The sequence below is a fragment of the Microchirus variegatus genome, assembly GCF_963457635.1.
Source record: "Microchirus variegatus genome assembly, chromosome: 3".
NCBI classification, from domain to species: Eukaryota; Metazoa; Chordata; class Actinopteri; order Pleuronectiformes; family Soleidae; genus Microchirus; species Microchirus variegatus.
In genome coordinates, this window is record NC_139804.1 from 15,181,756 (window position 1) to 15,200,816 (window position 19,061).

Below are 19,061 nucleotides of genomic sequence, written 5' to 3' on the forward strand. Positions count from 1 at the left end.
TATTTTAAAGAAGCACTGCCCTTTCCTGCTTGTATTTTTAGTCAAGTATGTTTTTCCACTATTCCATGTGCCCATAATGTAATGCTCTATGTTGACAGCATTTAAAGGTGTGCATATTCTTCTTCTTTTCTGATCATGATCTCTCTGGTAGAGACTGTAAAGACAAACACAATTCCACACAAAAGGCTGGAGAAACATGAAAAGACAAACAAAAAACATCCCTGACACACAAAATAATACCCTTGCCCACACAGATAATACATTCCACAGCTGACAGGACAGGCAGTGACAGCATAATGACTACTGCTGCTAATGCAAGCACTGCACTGCACTCCAACAACAATTTCATTACCGAGGCACAATCTGCCAAGAGGATATTGAGTTATGCTAGCCAAAAATATTAGTGACAGGGAAAGATTGAAAATGTATTATTTTATTTATGGCAACCTAGATCAAAAATGAGGCGAAAGTGTGCAGTAACAAAAGCAGATGGGTAAAAAAAATGATTCATGATTTCCGATTACTGCACCCAGTTGTGGTTTTCATGTATAACATCAGAACAACAGAATGGCTTAAACTGTATCCTCTGCCATCCTTCACAGTATCTTCTCTCTCCCCCTCTTTTCCCAGGTTGGAATAAACGAGTGGACTATGAGCCTGGGACAGGAAGTAAGCAGCTGTTTCCCAAGATGCACCTAGAGACCTGTGGTGGGCCGCTCTCGTCATTGCGGACCACAGTGGAGCTGCAGACAAATCACATCGGGAAGGGCTGCGACCGAGAAACCTACTCTGAGAAATCTCTACAGAAACTCTGTGGTTAGTTTTGAAAAATGAAAAAAAAAAAAAAAAGTCAGATAATTGGTGTGTTTGTATGAGGCACGGGCACATAGTACAGACAAAAGACAGAAGTTGAACAATGGTTAATTCACTAAAGTCACAAAATAACAAAAACTGACTAACTGAGGGAACAGTGGATCAACAGCTCCTCTGTGCAGTGATGTAAAATCACCAATTTCCTCTATGGACGTTGGTGTAGGAGAGTGAATGGTTGACAAAGTGACAAACTTCCGTTTCTAGTCAGGCTCTCAAACAAGAAGATAAAGTGGTGGTCATATATTGAAGATGTTGTGCACTGAAGCAGGCATAGCTTATATTAGGTGAACCTTTTGACAGGTGACTGAAATCAGTTTCTCCTTATTAATGTTTTCAGAGAGAGCTAGCCTTTATGTCTCATGCATGTGTGTCTGCATTACAGAACAATATACTTTTCATTTAAGCACAGATGGTAACTGATCAGAGCAGCCACACAGCCCGTGTGAGATGTGTCAGGTGATGACCATTTAAGGTGGACAATGGTAGATCAGTGGTAGAGCAAGATGTCTTTCAATTGTGCCGCCAGCGTGTGAATGGGTATTAAAGATGTGTGATAGAAAATGTCATGCACATAAAGTAGATGCACTGTATTTGAATTGTCATCAAGGCTAGAACAGCACTTTTTAAATACACACCATTTGTCACATTTTTCACTAACGCAACACATACCTGTTCTATAGAGACACAATGTAAAACATAGCAGACGCACACGCTATGTGAACAACTGAGCTGTAGCATATCATACACCGCAAACACTCATCCTGTGTGAGCCAGGCTTCAGGCTGGTTCCTGTCATCCTGTATGGCAATGCCAGCACTGACTTTGCCTCAGTGCCTCATATAACTTCTTGTGTGATCAGACTGACAAGCATTTGACATCTAGAATGCATTTCTGGCGAGGTAGTAAATCGCCTGAGAGATGGAGCCCTGATTGTTTGTATATTGGTGAATATGTAGATTATCTAGAGGAGAGATGAAAGGTGACCTCTTACAGTGGCAGCAAACTTAAACATAGTTCACTGAATTTGAAGTAAGCCGGAGCTGTGAGCATCTGTTAAATGTATGGTATGAGAGTATGAGGGTCACACTGGGCCTGAGGCTCCACTCTGTCTTTTTTTCAAACCATCTCTAAAGTGGTTTTTGCTGCCTTGTCTCTGTTTGTGTCTCTTGATAAACTCCTGTGAAAAACCAGAGGCACCATGATTGCAACTTAAAGCCACATCACTAATGATGTGACGGAGCGAGAGCATTAGCCTCCCCAGATGCATCCACACTTCCTCCTTGGTGACTGATGAGCAGCTGAGGGGCTGTGTCGGTGCCTCGAGCGCCGACAAAGCAGCAAAACTTCCCAGTTCCAATCTACACCCAGCATGGGGGCTGGAGTCATCATTTCTCACTAACAGCCATATCCCAGCTAATCTGAATGCATAACGTCCCCCCGTATCACTCCTGATTCGCAGTCCATGGATGGTTTACCACTAAAGAGTCATTTTCAGGTAGCTCATGATCATTATCTGATAGCGAACAGAATAAATTGGAATTGCTTTTTTAAAGCACAATCAATGTGCGATAATGTACAAAGACATTGGGCCAAGTAAAGGCTGCAAATGCATCTCAGAGAAGTTGATGTGTATTTATTTACTGAGGGAATCTAATTATTGGAGTCGCTGCATGAGTAACAGGTGGAAAAAAAAGCTTTGAGGACGAGGGAAAACATTAAGTAATGTGCTAATGATGAGTGGTTAGAAGAAATGTAGACATCCACACTGCAGTTGTTTGCTTGGACAAGGGAGACGTGACAGATACTGACATTGCCCATTTCCTTTTTCCGGAACAGCATGTTTTTGTGAATTGTTTTGATTTATCGCCACCCGTAAGCTGCTCTAAATGATTTATAAGCGTGGTTTTAAACACATGAAATGCATTTTTCACTGCCTCCGGGGGACAAAAGATAGATCGGAAAGGGCACGTCAGATGTATTGGGGAGCAAGGTGAGCAATGCAGCAAAGATAACGTTTGTCAAGGTGACAGTTTGAAACCGGAGATCACTCAGGACGCAATGTATTGAGGTTATTGTGTCAAAAGAATGATGGAGTTGCTTTTTCGAAGAGGGAAGAGGAGGAAGGGGATGTGATGAGTCGGTGCACGGCACCAATGATAAGTGGTCATACAACCAAGGCGTTTGCTGTACACAACTCACTTCACATGCTGTCCTGACCGACTCCATGCTGCTCCTTTCCTCTCTTTGTGTTGTCACAGGGCTCAGTCGATATGTGCACTCGAGCTACAGTTTGAATTTGTGAACGGTGACTCACGTCTCTTCCCTTTTTGAAAGTCAGTTTCATTTGCCATGAATCAATACCCACATCCTCTATCCATCTCAGCCCATTGATTACATATTAAGCCCTGCCATCTGCTTGACTCATATGTAATCATAGCCAAGGTTAGGCCAATATACACTGCATATCTGCACTGATTGTTATTGACACATCTTCTGTTGTGCTTTGTATTTGTGACTACAGGAGCCTCCTCTGGGAGCACTGACCTTCTCCCTGCCCCCAGCGCCACCACCAACTGGACGGCGTCGCTGGTGACTGACAGTGGAAGGGACAGCGACTTGATTTTCAAGTTTGACGGTCGTCAGGCAGCAAAAATCCCAGACTGGGTGGTTCCCCAAAATCTGACAGACCAGTTCACCATAGCCACATGGATGAAGCACGGGCCCAGTCCTGGACTCAGAGCTGAGAAGGAGACGCTGCTCTGTAACTCTGACAAGACTGGTGAGTGTGAGCCTGATGGGAGTCGATGCGCACATTGACTTGCTTTTCAACAAATCCCATCACAAGACCAGAACCGACAATGGCATCGATTGCACCTCTCTGTGTAGCTTATTCATCATGAAATGGATCTCCAGCGTCCAAAAAAGCAGTTCTGTTTTTTTTAAAGAGTTGTTGTGGTACTGACACGTAGCCATAGCTGCTGAAGCAACAGAATTGACAACAAAAAAGATAAATGTTTTTATCTTAATGATATCTCTGTGTTTACCATTATACAGCTTTTACTAACTGATAATTGTGTTGTGTGTGTGAACCATTGACTCTCTCTGCCAAAGTCCATAGCGATTTCAGAGAAATAATTTGTTCAGATTTACCAAAGTCACACAAACGTACAAATTGAGGCAGCAATAGGTCAGTTTCTCCCAGTGTTTTAGCAAAATCTGACTTCTTCTAGGTGAGCGGATGAAGAATACAAGGATGCATTCGTTCAGCTTGTGTCATTTAAATTTGATAAGTAGTGGAAGTCCAGATTTGTCAGCAGAGCGAATTTGGTGCATTTCACATCTTGCATTTTCAATATGATAGGGACGTTAGATTGTGTTACATGACAAAAGGCACTCAACTAAATCTGACTCCCCCTCAGTGTCTCCCATGTTGCCATTTTGTGGCGAATCAAATCAAGATATGTCTGCAAAAACATTACTTTGTCTCCCACTGAGAATTGTTGAACAGCTTAAGAGGAGACTTGAATTGTGAAAACAATTCAAAGTGAAACAAAACCCCATAAAATCACCTTCCTTTCTGATTTATTGTTCTTTCCAAACTCATTTTTCTGCAACAAACCGATTATAATAACACTGTTTTCAATCAGAATATTTGAAGAGCGGAGCGGAGATGGCCAAAAGCTTTCAGAGTGCCGTTTGTGTGCTCACGTGGAGTCAGATTTTGCTGGGGAGTCGAAAAACATCAGCAAGCAAAAAAAGAAAAAATATACGCTCTTTGTTGGAGGATGGTGTGCAGTTTAGAAAAGATTCCTGATAGAAAAAGTTGTGAACATATTCTAAAGATATTCAACAGGCATAGATTGTTAAAGGTAGTTATTTTTTTCCTTGGCTTAGGGTAAGGGTTAGGTTTGGCCTGCTGGCAGCCAATTTTTTCGATGAGTTTTCAATGCCTGCTGATAACCACACTTGTACTGACAACGGCACTTCAAAAAACTAATCATTGACAATGACATTCAATTGTATTTCCCTTTAAGGTCAATCCCTGCTAACGGAAACACAAGATGCATCAATGATCCAAAGGTGTAGGTGTGAAAAAGGTCTCACCTAATCTTAGAAAAAGTTTAGAGCTGTTTGTTTTTAAAATTGTAGGAAAGTTGACCCCCTTCAAAATAATCTTGCTGTCACACTCCCTCAAGGCTTCATAGAGGTAGACGTCAGGTTGTCTTTACCTGACAGTGAGTGGATCCTTGGTGTCAGATCTTCTTCTCTTTCTCTCTACCTCCCATAGAGATGAACCGTCATCACTACTCACTGTACGTCCATAACTGCCGCCTGGTGTTCCTGCTGAGAAGAGAATTCACTCAAGTGGACACATTCAGACCAGCAGAGTTCCACTGGAAGCTGGAGCAGGTAAGCTGCAGAGAGTTTCTACCCCAGTTTATGTTTGTGGATTTTAAATGTATCTTATGTGCCAATTACATTTGTATTGCAGTTTATAACTGTATCTTGCACTGGAACCAACAGGGTTAGGGAATATAGCAGGGACGTGGCGAAAAATATGTGCGAAAGCATACAAAAACACTGTGCATTACTTTTCATAGCTTTCAGTACAAATCTTTCATGAGAATAGGCTGATCTGGTGTAATGTTCCCCAAACTTCCCATTAGGAGACTTTTTTTTTAAAAAATGGCCAACTATCGTGGTCTAATTCACAATACAAAGTGTGACAAGATCAAATGTGTGCATAACATTTGTGCACAACTCATTTACGTCCATTTCTGTCCCACCATCAGATTGTTAATTGGTAAACAAATCATTCCCAAGAGATGTTTGATTCATTAATTACAACGTCATTCTATACACATAAATCTAAATGTTTTTTTGGGGTTCCCAAAAAAAAATCTCTCGCAACCCATCTGTGGGTCCCAACCCCGGGGAAACACTCATTTAGGGTCTGGTGTATTGTGTAAGCTGGTCACAAATCAGACACCGATTTGTGTGTTTTGGTGTGTGTGTACTGAGTGCATTTCCATTTAGGGCTTGGTTGCAATTAAATTCCCCCTTTAATCCAAAAGAGCTTAACCTTTAATTAACCTCAATTTAGTTGGAGGACTTTCATACTAATTTATTTAATAACTGCAGAGTTTTTAATACTCCAATTCTCCACAACCATTATAGGCCATGGTTGTGGAGAGTTGGTGCTTTGTTACAGCCAGAGTTGTTTTGTTCTTTTTGGCCTATGTTTAAGCATTTCACTGAATGACTCAGTATGGACTGTTGTGTTTAATTATTATGCGTGTTTTTAATTGTGGTACTGCAACAAAGTCAGTACTGATTGTGTTGAGAAGCAGCTTGAGCCACAGAGGCTCCCTCTCACTCAAACCATGACTGCCATCATCGAGACAAGGAAACCCAGACTGAATCCACATAACAAAAGGCTAACCTAAAAAAAAAAATGTACATCTTACATCAATGATATGTTAGACATTAATCTAACTGTTGGGGTCGGTCGGGGCTATTGCTGGGCTATTGCTGCCTTGGTTTTTTTCTCACTCCAACAGAGGCAATAGTGGAACAACAATTCCTGTGTGCATTTAAAATTGCCTTTGATCTTATGTCAAACATTATTAAAGAGATTTTTAAAAATTCAACGTTCAAGTCCGAGTGAGAGAGTACAGGGAGAATTAGAGACTAAAGACGAGAGAGAACAGAGAATAAGAATGAGAATGAATATGTGTATCATTTGTTCATTTGATTTTCAAAATAAAATGAAAAGTTCTCATCAAATATGTGAATATTTATTCATAGAGCAGTGAGAGTGAGGTTGTCAAGGAACAAAAATTACAATAAGTAAATCCCAAATGGAAGGAATTAAGATGCGTTGATTCAGATTTCGGAAAAAAAATAATGCTTCATCCAAAGCTATTATTTCATTACCATGTGACGGCTGTCATGTCAGTATTGAGCGGTGTGAGCACGGAAAACACATGAACCTCCTGAAAATGAAAGGCCTTGTAAAAAAAAGTACAAAAAGAACTCACAATTAAGAATAAGAAAGTCATCAATAAGAGATATATATATATATACATATTTATAAAAATAGATATAAACGTCTCTCACTTACAGCCCTAAAATAGGCTTTTATTTTGACTGGGTTGTGTCCCTTAAAGGTGAAGTAAGTAGTTTATAGTGCCATCTAGAGGAGAGGCTGAAATTTACAACAAAGAACTGCTCCTCTGCTCACCCCCTCCCTTCCCTGAGCGCTACGGTGTCCTCAGCCGGTCAAATGTCGTCCTCGTCGTCTTTCTCCGTGTCAGCAGATGAGGTTCGTGAGGCGAGGGAGAGGGCGAGCTACCGCGGCCGTAGCAGACGAAGCGGAGAGAGAGGAGGCGGGACTTCCGCTACAAGTAAAGAGACGCTTGATTTGTTCTCTCGCGTTTGTCCTTACAGGCTCCGGTAGAAACATGGCGTCGTGGCAATGCAGTTAGCGGCCCCCGACCATGTTATTTTACATGAATTTTTGAAACACTACGAAAATGAAACAAAGAATATTATACAGCGACTAGACAATGCAGGAGCACATAATATGTATAAAAAGTGGATTTTGGGTTATATAAACCCATAAATACTACACAGTGTCCCTTTAATTGTTCTCTTCAAACATGTGCGGTAGAAAAAAGGTGCAGAACCAATCATACTTCCAGGTACAGATCAGGTACTGTCAGTGCAAACAATACCTAGTACAAGTTCAAATATCTAATTTTGCCATCAGTTTTAAAATCTCTCATTTAATCGTTGTCATAGACCTAAATATTTGTTGAGGGTTGTACACCTCAACAGACGTACATAACCTGATTTTTGTGTTTCTATGGAGATCAGTGTTCAAATTACACTGTGACATTTGAGGGAACCTGACTTTCAGGTGAACGCACACATGGAAGTGTGTTGCAACACAGTCATTTGTACTTTATACTGTATATACTGCGTTCGTGCCACTTCAGTGAAGAGAAGTTCAAGAGGGAAGGTAATCAAAGAAAGAAAAATCAAAGTCTGTCACCTGTAACACAAAAATGGACGATGTTTCAGAGCTCACCCTTAACGTCTCAAACTAGGCTTGTGTCCCATCCGGGGGAGCCAAGCTCCCCATCGCTTCCCCATAATTCGAACCAAGGTGTGATGTGTGTGTGAGGCAGCAGCTGTCCATTGACCAAGGAGTCTGTCCTGAAGTCACACAGGTCACCTCGACTCACAGAGCCTCTCACTCAACAGTGACATTTGATCTGGGGCTTGAGATTCACAGCTGAGCCTGGGCGACATGATGCAGGGCACAGAACTGATTGGATCAGACAGATCACTGGTCCCAGTCTTAAATGGAGCGTAAAATTGATAGATATTTACCCCAGGAAACACCTTACAGGGTTAGGATGATATGAACGGATTCCTCTCCAACAAAATGAAAGCATTGAAAACTGTCCTTTTGGAAGATGTTTAAGAAAAAAACACTGACTCTGTAAGCTGTGGTGCTAATTATCGTTCATGCAGAGCAGTGTGCAAAGCTCTCGGGAAGGAGCTCCCTCTTTTAACAGCTGCTAACACTCATTATCAGCAGTTAAAATGACAAACATCACCTATGGCAGAACGACGAAGAGCCTGAATTAAACCCATGTGTCATCTGTTGTCATCAAGTGCTTCCTGCTACAGGGTCCATGGAGAGAGATCACTTTCCTCCACCGCAGTGATACATCTTCTCCCTTGATGATTACATAACACCCTTTCCAGGATTTGCGGTTTAATTTCCCAGTAGATCTTTTATTGATATCAATAGGAATACGCACATAAAAAAATGTTTTGGAACTGGCCTGTTTTCAAGTAGTATAGCTTTTTTCAAATATCAGGGTTTTCCTGAAGTGTCTTTCGTGCAAAAATGCATATATACGATTTGTATACCTGGGTCAAGTTGCTGAAAGAAGGCGATTAACACCATTCTAATGCCCAGTGGTTGTTCTTCCCTGAATTGTGACATCATGGACGTGCCTGAAACAAAAAGAGTTGCAGGAAGAAAAAAACAACTCCAAAGCTCTCTGTGATAATGTTACGTTGCTCTGTCTTTAGCTAGGCTGTGTAGAATCTATCACTCGTGATTGATGAAATGGGTGATCCTGAGTGCTGCCCAACATTCACTTAAAGGGACACTGTGTAGTATTTATGGGTTTATATGACCCAAAATCCACTTTTTTATACATATTATGTGCTCCTGCATTGTCTAGTCGCTGTATAATAGTTTTTGTTTCAAAAAGGCATGTAAAATAACATGGTCGCAGGCCGCTGTTGCACAGCGAGACGCCATGCTTCTACGGGAGCCTGTAAGGACAAACGCGAGAGAACAAATCAAGCGTCTCTTTACTTGTAGCGGAAGACCCGCCTCCTCTCTCTCCGCTTCGTCTGCTACGGCCGCGGTAGCTCGCCCTCTCCCTCACCTCACGAACCTCATCTGCTGACACGGAGAAAGACAACGAGGACGACATTTGACCGCTCAGGGAAGGGAGGGGGTGAGCAGAGGAGCAGTTCTTTGTTGTAAATTTCAGCCTCTCCTCTAGATGTCACTATAAACTACTTACTTCACCTTTAAGAATGCAAGTCATAGTGTCACACCAGAAATGGTGCACCACTGGCGAAAATAGAGAGGACGAAGTAGACATGTATGTGTTTACTCAGGTCTTATGTTCCCAGTGATGCAAATCGGAGCCAAAGCCAACAAAATCCTGTGTGCATTGAGTTTGAATTTTTAAGTTGTACAGTGGTGCAATCTATTTGTAGTTGGAACTCTGCGAGCATACAAACACACTTTTGTCAGTAATAACACTCCTGTAGTAATTGATTCACACAACTGTTTAATTTTTAGACATGTTGCTACGCAATTTGTTTATGCAAAATACCATGCAGACCGTTGTTATTGGTTGCTATTACTATATTTGGGTCCCTAGTTTTCCCCATGTGGAACGCTATGAACTCGGGGGTTATGTCACTCTCAGAGTAAGTGCTGATCAAAAAAATTCTCCCGGATGAAAAACCTGGGTTTTTCCAACTTGTTGAATTCGCTATTAGGAAGCTATGGAGGTTGTGAGTGAGAATGTTCTTATGTAACACCATTTTCTTCTATTTTTTATAGCAATATGAAAACAGACGTTAGTACATCGAGAAAAAAGAAACAAAGAGGAAAGTGGACAATGCGCTTGTTGATGAAGTGAGTGCTCCCCTGAAGTACTCCTTCATTTGTGTGCGCGACATAGTGAGTGGAGTCGATCTGTAAATTCCCTCTTCCTCTCAGAGCCATGTGGTTATGTTTGGCTGCAGCCTTTGCGCTCAACTTCAGCATTAGTCCAGACTGTAAATATGCATTAGTGGTCCACTAAAGCGACAGATAGGGTCTGTAAAATCTTTATGGATAATTTGATGGTCCACTTGCTCACTGATTGTTTCAGTATTTCCAGAGCCAGGTTTGAGCTCTGTGAGCCTCAGACAGAATTTTACAGATCTCCACATACCTGACCCTTGAGTTAGACCATTACGGACATTTGTACACAAACTGACTCCTCCCCTCATTCCCCCCTTTTCCAATAAAATATGAGTAGTACTTTAACAAACCAGAAAGTATATTGCTCTTTATTTGGCATAGAAGTTTCGCTTTGAAATGCAAAGTGCAGTCTCTAGTAGCTGGTTAATGTCGAAAGGTAGTAGCCCTTAACAGACTTGCTTTAAGACTACAAAAAACAATGCATTTTATTTTACAGATACAGCCCTATCTGGATGGGTTTAGTTTTACATGAAGAGGTGGGGTAAAGTAATTACTACCAGAGCTTCTCAGTAATTTTAGTCAGTAATCATTACCGGACGATGTCAGTATTATGACGACCTTTTCCTGTGGTAAAAAGGTTCAGAACAATTACCCCAGGTAATAACAATCCCATGCGAATAGACCAGCAGTAAAATTATGTGCAGAAATATTCTGTCATCTCCTATTTACAAGCACTATGTTGATGTGTGTCTTCACTGGTGATATAAAGACGCAGCCTAGTATACGCACATGGAAACAGGAGGTGACAGCGTTGCATAACTTGGGTAGTTGACTTAATTTCTGCCACTACACACAATTACAATTCTGGTAATATACACTGGGCCTTTAAACATGTAATGTTTAGTATATTTTTTAGACTTGTGCAGAGTCAAACAGACTGATTGTCATGGTGTTGTAACACAGAGTAGCAAAGAAAAAGAAAGAAATAGGAAAGTGGAATACTGAATTTTTTTCTCCAAAATGTGTATAGCAGTAAAATAATAATAATAATAATAAAAAAAAAGTAATACAGAAGAAAATATGTTCTTAAATATTAGGAGGAAAACATCTTGTAATTTCCACTGAAAATAATGAGTTTTGAATAATATTCAAAATTCTTACTACAACTCACATCCCCTACAGACATCAAAAGTTTGAGCTCTTTATTGCTTATTTAACAGTTAATCATTCCATGTTGTTATTGTATTATTAATGCTTTATTAATATTATTTGTATTTTTGCAGTGACTATAATAAAAATAAAGTAAACACATTTTAAATGTAGCAGAATTGTCCTCTTTAATTTGTAAGTATAAATGGCTGGAGGTCCTGAATGTATACAATTGGAAACTGAGCACTGTCTCCTGAGTGTTCTGTTGAATCTAAGTAAGTAAATATTAAGCAGTGGGATCTGGGAAGGGGTTAATGAGGTGTTAACTTAATTTTGGATGTACTTTTGGATGAGTACTTTTGTTGGGTTTTGTGACTTCTAAATATGCTACTCATGTTTGAAAACTCTCTTCTTTTTTTTTTGTCGGCGGAGTGGGCTTATTTTGTGAAATTGTGTTCTCTTTTTTGTTTTTCCTGATTGTTGTTGTACACATTATATTATTAATATTATGCTGCAGTTTCTGTTCATTTTGATAATTTGAAAAACTATTAAATAAATTGACATCTAGTTCGATGCACCTGCTTATAATAATTATGAATGATAGGTCCGTATGGATAATATTGGCATTAATAAAAATGGTAACACCTATGAGACTTCTTTATCATAATAAAATGATAACACCAAGATTTGCTGCATGGTAATTAGGCATCATATCTACTCATACATGACAGATACAGCAACACTATTGTTTTATCAGCTGCATGAGGCCAATTTACCATATGTTTCCCTTTCCCTTTCAAATATAAAATATTGGAATACCTGATTAGATGGTTAGATGTACACTTTACCCTGCTGATATCATACATTCAATATTCAAAGTTGTAACGTAGAAGGTAGAAGGCTATGATAGAGATGAGGGAGGGATAGCCGAGAAGGCAGAAGCCTAAGGGGAACTTGAGGGTCGCATTGAGGAGCAGGTTTCTTCGAGGAGGCTCCAGAGCTGAGGGGGTGACACGAGCAGAGAGACAGTTATGCAGATGAACCTGAAGCGCAAGGTATGCACTCGACGAGGTGTTCAAGAGCACTTCACTTGCAGAGGCAAGGATCAGTTGAAGAGCGGCTATTAAGTAGTGCTGTGTTGATGAGGGATGACGGCAGGTGAGCAGGCAATCAGGGAGAGGGAGGAGTTGTACGCCCACGGTGCCACACTCACAGAGAGACAGACAAGAAAAAGTGAACTTTAAAAACCAAAAGATGTAAACTGTTCTATGTCTATGACACACAGAAAGTATATTCAATAAACCTAACAAAATAGGCTATCAGCTTCCCAGCCCCATTGTTCAAAAGCAATCAAATTCTGATTAGGTCACAATTTTTAGAAGGAGAATCCCTTTGGATGTATGATGTCATTTTCAAGGGGGTCTTCAACACAAATGGACAAACTACAAAAAGCAGCAATACAAGAGAGCACAGACCGCCACAAAGTCTTAGACACTTTGTCAACTGTGTTTTACATTCTGTGCGGTCAAAATGTAGACAGCGCCCTCTGTTGGAATATAGCGGAATAGCACACCTTAAATGATTCCACCTGTTAATTGATTTTTTGTTGGTTGATTGTTGTTGTTGTTTTGTTTTTCATACTTGAATGCAGTTTGATAACTAGTAAAGGGCTCTTATTTTCTTCTTCATGAACCTGTCTACAATAATTTAATTTTATCAATATACTTCATCTATGGAAACATACCGGATACCACTATCGGGTCTGATGCTGTACCAATATTTGTATTTGTAAAATGACTCTGATACTGCTGCCCTGATACCACTTTATTTTGCTCAGCGAAAACATGTGTTAATCTCCAACATTTAGCAAACCCATTTCTAAAATCTCAATATTTAACAGTCGGCTCTGGTGTATTTAGCGACAGCACTGCCGAAGCTAACGATCTTGAGCCTGAATCACAACCTGGATTTGGGTTAATTGCCTGTGCCGGACGGAGTCTGTGCTCTCCGCTCATGCAGGAAATACTGAACGATTCTGTGAACTAATCTTTTTTTTTTTTAATTAACTGTTTCTAATGGTTCAGTACACAGAGAATAACTGGTTTTATTTATCCATCACTAATTTGGGTCGCATATAAAACAACGCGATGGCAGTTTCACACAGCCGTGCCTATGATGACCCCGCCCATGTTACGGAGGTACTATGAAGTAATGGAAGACGACGTGACTGACGCCAATCCGAGTAGAGTCAAGTCGAGTAGAGCCCGAGTAGTGCTGCTAGAACTGTATAATGGAAAAGCTATACTGTCGGTGATGACTTTTTTAGATTGATTTCAAATTGGCGTGTGTTTTATTCCTCCATTAACTTGTGGTGATATAGATTTCTAAGGACTACTGCAATGTGTATTACCGGGAGCACATATACATACATCTTAAAAACTAGCTGGAGAGCAGTCTCTCCCTGAGCACTGCTTATATCTCCCTCTCTCTCTTTTTTACACCATCTTTCTCATCTTCTTCCCTCCTGTTGATAATTGTCTCTGGAACCCCAGGGCATGAAAGGAAACTTTCATTAAGTCGCTATCTCCCCTCACCTTGTCTCCACTTTCTCCTCATCTGCTATGTTGGAAACAAAATGAACTTCTGACTATCTCCAAAGCAGAAAACTCTCTCTCCCTACACAAGTGATAATTAATTTCTCATTCAGGCATTACAAGCAGCTGTACAATGACTCCACATATTAGTTTTACCTGCTGAATAAAAAGAGTGAACATGGCTTTATGTGTATAGGTCTATTGTGTGTTTGGTATGATTGATTATTTTGAAGTTCACTTATCTGTGCACAGTGCATTGTTGAATGGAAATGGTTTGTGTTGACTTCACTGAAGAGCTTTGAGACTGAACACTTTATTTAAATGGAGATTTTCATTCAAGCAGCTCAAATGAAGAACATGTTTTTTTCTTTCTTTCTGCACGAGTTACACCTGAATGTACCTCTTCATCTGTCGGAAATACAGTTTGAAGAAAATTGGATCAGGTGGTGTTTTGAACCTTTGGCTCACGAAGGTGTCCAGATAATTTTAGCAGCTGAAAGAATGACTCACCCAGGTTGTTTTCGAATGCCTCCAATATAGCTGTTTTTTAAGACTTTATCTTTTTTACTTGAGTGAACTGGCTTAAAATAAAGGCAATTAACAGCATTTCCATTGCCAGGGTTGATCTCCCTGTGGCATTGTTCTTTCATTCATGCATGACATTTGACATCACACAAACAGCAATACCATGGAGCTTGGTGACAATGTTACGATCACTAATTTATAACTTTTAATTTTGGTCCTCATAAATAAAATTAAAAGTATGATGAATTATAAATCAAAATATTGAGCCCTGTCTCAAATCCTGTGCGTTCATTGCTAATAGCATAATATGCTAACTGGCAGATAATGAACAATAGCATTTTACTGTTGAGCAGGAAATTCCAACCGTGCCAAAAGATACGCAGATAAGAAATCAGCATGTTCACCTGGGTCTTGCATTCCGACACATGCCAATGAGAGCAGAATGTAATTAATTGTCCTGGTAGTAAATGCTGGTTAAACCCATTCCTGCTGGTGAAAAATCCATATAAATCTAAAGTTAAAGAGCTTTATTGAGCAGTAGGATGTCGTATTAAATGCTAAGAAAAGGATCTGAAATCCTTGCTGTCTGTTCTCCTAAATTATCAGAAACATGGGACTATTGTGTTCCTAAATGAGAGGAGATAATGTCATCCCACAATTCCTTTTGGCAGCAAAATATAAGGAGATTGTGGTTACACATTATGGACAGAGAAGACAGATGGTTTGAAAAAGAGTGAAAGAAGCCATCGGAAAGGCAAACATATCTTGGGCTAGCCATTGTTAGCAATACCAGTCAATAACAACGCACTACATGCTATATTTTTACATGCACAGCACAGCAACATATCTAAGGTTAAATAGTACTTTTTGTACGACTGATTAACCATGAAACACAAGCGACAGAAGTCCTATTAGTGCTACTGGTGAGGTTGTTCCAAGTGTCCCAGTGTAACGAAATAAATTTTGTTCTGAAAAAAAAGTTCTGAAATGGAACACACATTGTCTAATTTAGCCTCATGCCATGTGACCTCATGTAACTTTAACACTCTAATGACCATTAAACGACCTGGAGCTCTCCAGTGACTCCCAATGACAGTTTCTTTTCGCACTGTGGAGCAGCCCGGCTGTCTTTAGCGCACAATGACGCTACATTGAGCATTGTCCACATTTCACAGAGGTTAATTTTCTAACTGTCACAGCTGAAGAAGCCTCTTTGATGAGAGCTGAAACGTCTTCATGAAATAGACCAAGAAGATTCAATGACCTGCGGGTGAGAATGAGAATCTACACAGACAATATTGTGCCTTTAATAGAGCGGACTCATGGAAATGTAGAAAGTAGAACATTTCTGTTTGTGATACAATCTAAATGATGACGATGGCCGAGCTGTGAACCAGATGATCGTATAATGATTTCATCTCCTTCATATCTGTTCATTTAGGAGTAATGTGGAAAAACACTGCTGAAGCATGAAAACACGTTGAACAATTATCACAGTCAGTCGTCTTGATTGTGTAACACAGTAAAAAAAAGAAGAAGAATCTGTTTAGGAAGGTTCTTATCTTACCACACGCCCCAGCAGACATAAAGGGATATTTAAGGCTTTTTGAAGTGTGGTTTACAAGATACTGACAACAAGGACACAGGGAAAATCAGAGTGCTTAACAAAGTCTTTAGCTCACTGTTAGACAGCATTTTGTGAAAGGAAACAGACTTGTGTCTGATTTTGTGAAACACTTAATTGCCCAAACCAATAGAGGAAATCTGCGATTTTACTTCACAGCGCACAGTGATGGAGGCAAAAGTGGACCAACAACTCCTTAGTTCAGATTTGTTAGCTTGTGATTTCTCTATTTGAAATCCCTCATTTGGATTTAGCTCAGAGAAACAGTCTTGTTGCAGTGTGTCATTATAAGCTGTTGGGGAAAAATATTTGGCTTTGCTAAGCCTTGGGATATGAAAAATATATTATTTCTGGTTCAGGCTGATGAATATTAGTTGCCAGACGTGTTTTTTTTTTGTACAAAGAAATGAATAGGAATGTTGAGTGAAAAGTTAGAACAGAGCCTGCTTTGTGTCCTTTGACAAGAGAGAATCAATGACAAGTCACCTCGAGCCTTTCAGCTGCAAAAAGGACATGGACGGGGAAAAAACAGGGATAATTGAGACCTAAATGATATTTCCACCAAGAGCTGAGACTGAATGTGGGTATGACATCATTACTTTCAGCATTTTCTTTCTTTTTCCCCTATTCTTTTTTTTTTATCGGAGAAGCAATCAACTAAACACTCAGGGGGGCCTAATTTCATATTGGACATTGGTGCGAAGTAAGATGTTTGATTAGTGACTATCAATGTAGTCACATCATTTATGACAGGTTCAGCCTTTGAGTTTCAGACAAAGTTAATCAATTCAATTGAAGAATTGAAGCAGCTATGGGGAGTTATTATTTTCATGGACATTTTCTGGTCTGATCTAATACGGCATGTTTATTGCACAGCCTGTATGAAATCAGATGGAGAGTCTCTAAAGCCCCAGCACATGAGTTGAAGGTTTCCATTTCATCTTGTTTTTTCAGCTCTGCATCGAAAGTAGAAATAGATTTTACTATGTTCATGGGATGACTTGTTTTGGAAAATACACATTCTGCAACAGATTTTGTACTCTTACACCAAGCTTAACCAGATGTGTAATTACTTGCTGTGAAAAGCAGGCAATTTCTCACTTTGCACAGTGGCCCCACAGTATTGGTGTCAAGACTATAGGTTGATAATCCAGAAGGTGCTTGAGGTCAGGCCTCTGTGACTTCTTTATCAACTCATCAAACCATGTCTTTATTGTCCATGCTTTGTGCAATGGGACTGGGATTAGACTCACCCAAAGCAAAGCAGAATACTACATCACTGGAAATATTAGTATATATAAGTATATTATAAATATTAGAATTATAAATCACCTTAAGTGTGTATTTTTCAAGACATCAGCTAACACATACTGGTTAAAGCTGTGACGGGCAATTCTGCATCTAAAAGGCTCAATGCATTTGAAAGAGTTTCTAAAGGCCACATTATACTTCTCCGACTGCGTATGCGTTATCTGTCTGCGTCACCATGGAGACGCCTCGAGCCTTTATACTTCTGCGTCGTGGTGACGGACACGCGCTGCAATTTCCCGCCCTGATCAGTAGGGGTCGCTGCGCAAGGTTGTTGTGCTTCTGGCTACAGTGAGCAATGGCGTCGAGAGTGAAAGACTGTTGTTGTTGAAACAGTAGCCGTTTCTCACTTTTCTGTGTCACGGAACCGAGTTTTAAGATCATTTGAGGCGAGAAATTGGCCATTTAGAGTCTAAACATGTGTTGTGTGTGTTAAGATATGACGTATTTATAGTTTGGCAGCGGCGTTATCGGCGGGGATCAGCTCCGCCTCTGTGGGTGGTCGGGTGCCCACTGTGAGCCGGCACAGAGCAGCTTAGCTCGGCCTGTCCTGAGGACCAATCGCAGCTCTTGCCGTCTCCGTTGTCCCTTGACGGAGTGACGGACACTTAAAAAATATTTCGTGCAGTCGGAGACGACGTAGAGGCTCTTCGACAGGCTCTGCGTCGACGCAGAGTCTCTGCGTAACCTACGCAGAGTACTTTACGCAGAAGTATAAATTGGGCTTAAAACTTTGTGGTTCTGCACACCCCACTTAATTATGCATGTATAAAACGTAAAACATGAGGTGGTCGAACACTCACTCTTTCTGAGGTAAATCATCCCCGGTAATTTGCTATCATCTATAGAAATCACATTGTTTTTCTAAATATATGTCCAGAAATATCTAAGACTGAGGTGGAATTACTTCCATTCCCCAGCTGCACGTAGTCTGCCCCACAATGAGTAAGAAAGAAAGTCCGAAGTCCAAAAAGACTTTCTGTCTAGTAATTGAAATGGGTGATGAGCGATGTTGACAATCATGAACCTTGACTGTCTTGTTAAAGTATATTCAAACAAAAGAGGCGTGTACTCACATCCACTGTACACACCAACAATTGCACAATGTAATCACAGTTATAACAATAAAAGATTGAGAGTAGCAGGTTGTTTTTTTTTGTATTTTATTTTTCCTCTGGCCGATCTGCATCATCCCCGAACCCTAAATATCTCCTGAGCTTATTCCGATCTCTGAGCATCTGGCAAGTTCAAATTGCTTATGTGCTCATGTGCTTCTGCAGACCGCTGTCATCAGAAAGTCCTATGGAGTGAATTTCATTAAGTTGATCCAAGCTAGCTCTAATGAGCTTGGTATAGTTTTTATTTTTTTTAATTATTTTTTTTACAGGAAGAAGCTAAAATTAATTGATTGGAGCAGGTTGGCTCAGAGTCCTGAAAAACCTACACGTAAGCTCTGTGACGGAACCAGCCCACTAACCAGCCCGTCATTATGTCTAATGCACCCATAAGTGCCCATTAATGATAGCCCTGCGACCTGTAACTAAAAACACATTTTCAATCCAAATTTCAATTAACCACAGTCAACAATAAAACAAAATACAAAATATAATAAAGCTCCTAAGAGACACAATGACAACAAAAAGGTAGCGAGAACGCCTCACTTTCAAAATATAAGTAATTTTGACTTGAATAG

The 19,061-nt window shown here is 40.2% G+C and overlaps 1 protein-coding gene across 1 annotated transcript in view; it reads left to right on the top strand.

Moving 5' to 3' along the window:
- LOC310925381 (calsyntenin-2-like) overlaps positions 1–19,061 on the top strand; it is a gene marked incomplete at both ends in the record, with an annotated part of 357,564 nt that overhangs the window by 265,034 nt on the left and 73,469 nt on the right. Inside the window, 3 exons of the mRNA XM_083887328.1 lie at positions 631–816; positions 3,395–3,652; positions 5,162–5,283. Of these exons, the coding sequence (XP_083743454.1) occupies positions 631–816; positions 3,395–3,652; positions 5,162–5,283 (566 nt within the window). The remainder of the gene's footprint in view (positions 1–630; positions 817–3,394; positions 3,653–5,161; positions 5,284–19,061) is intronic.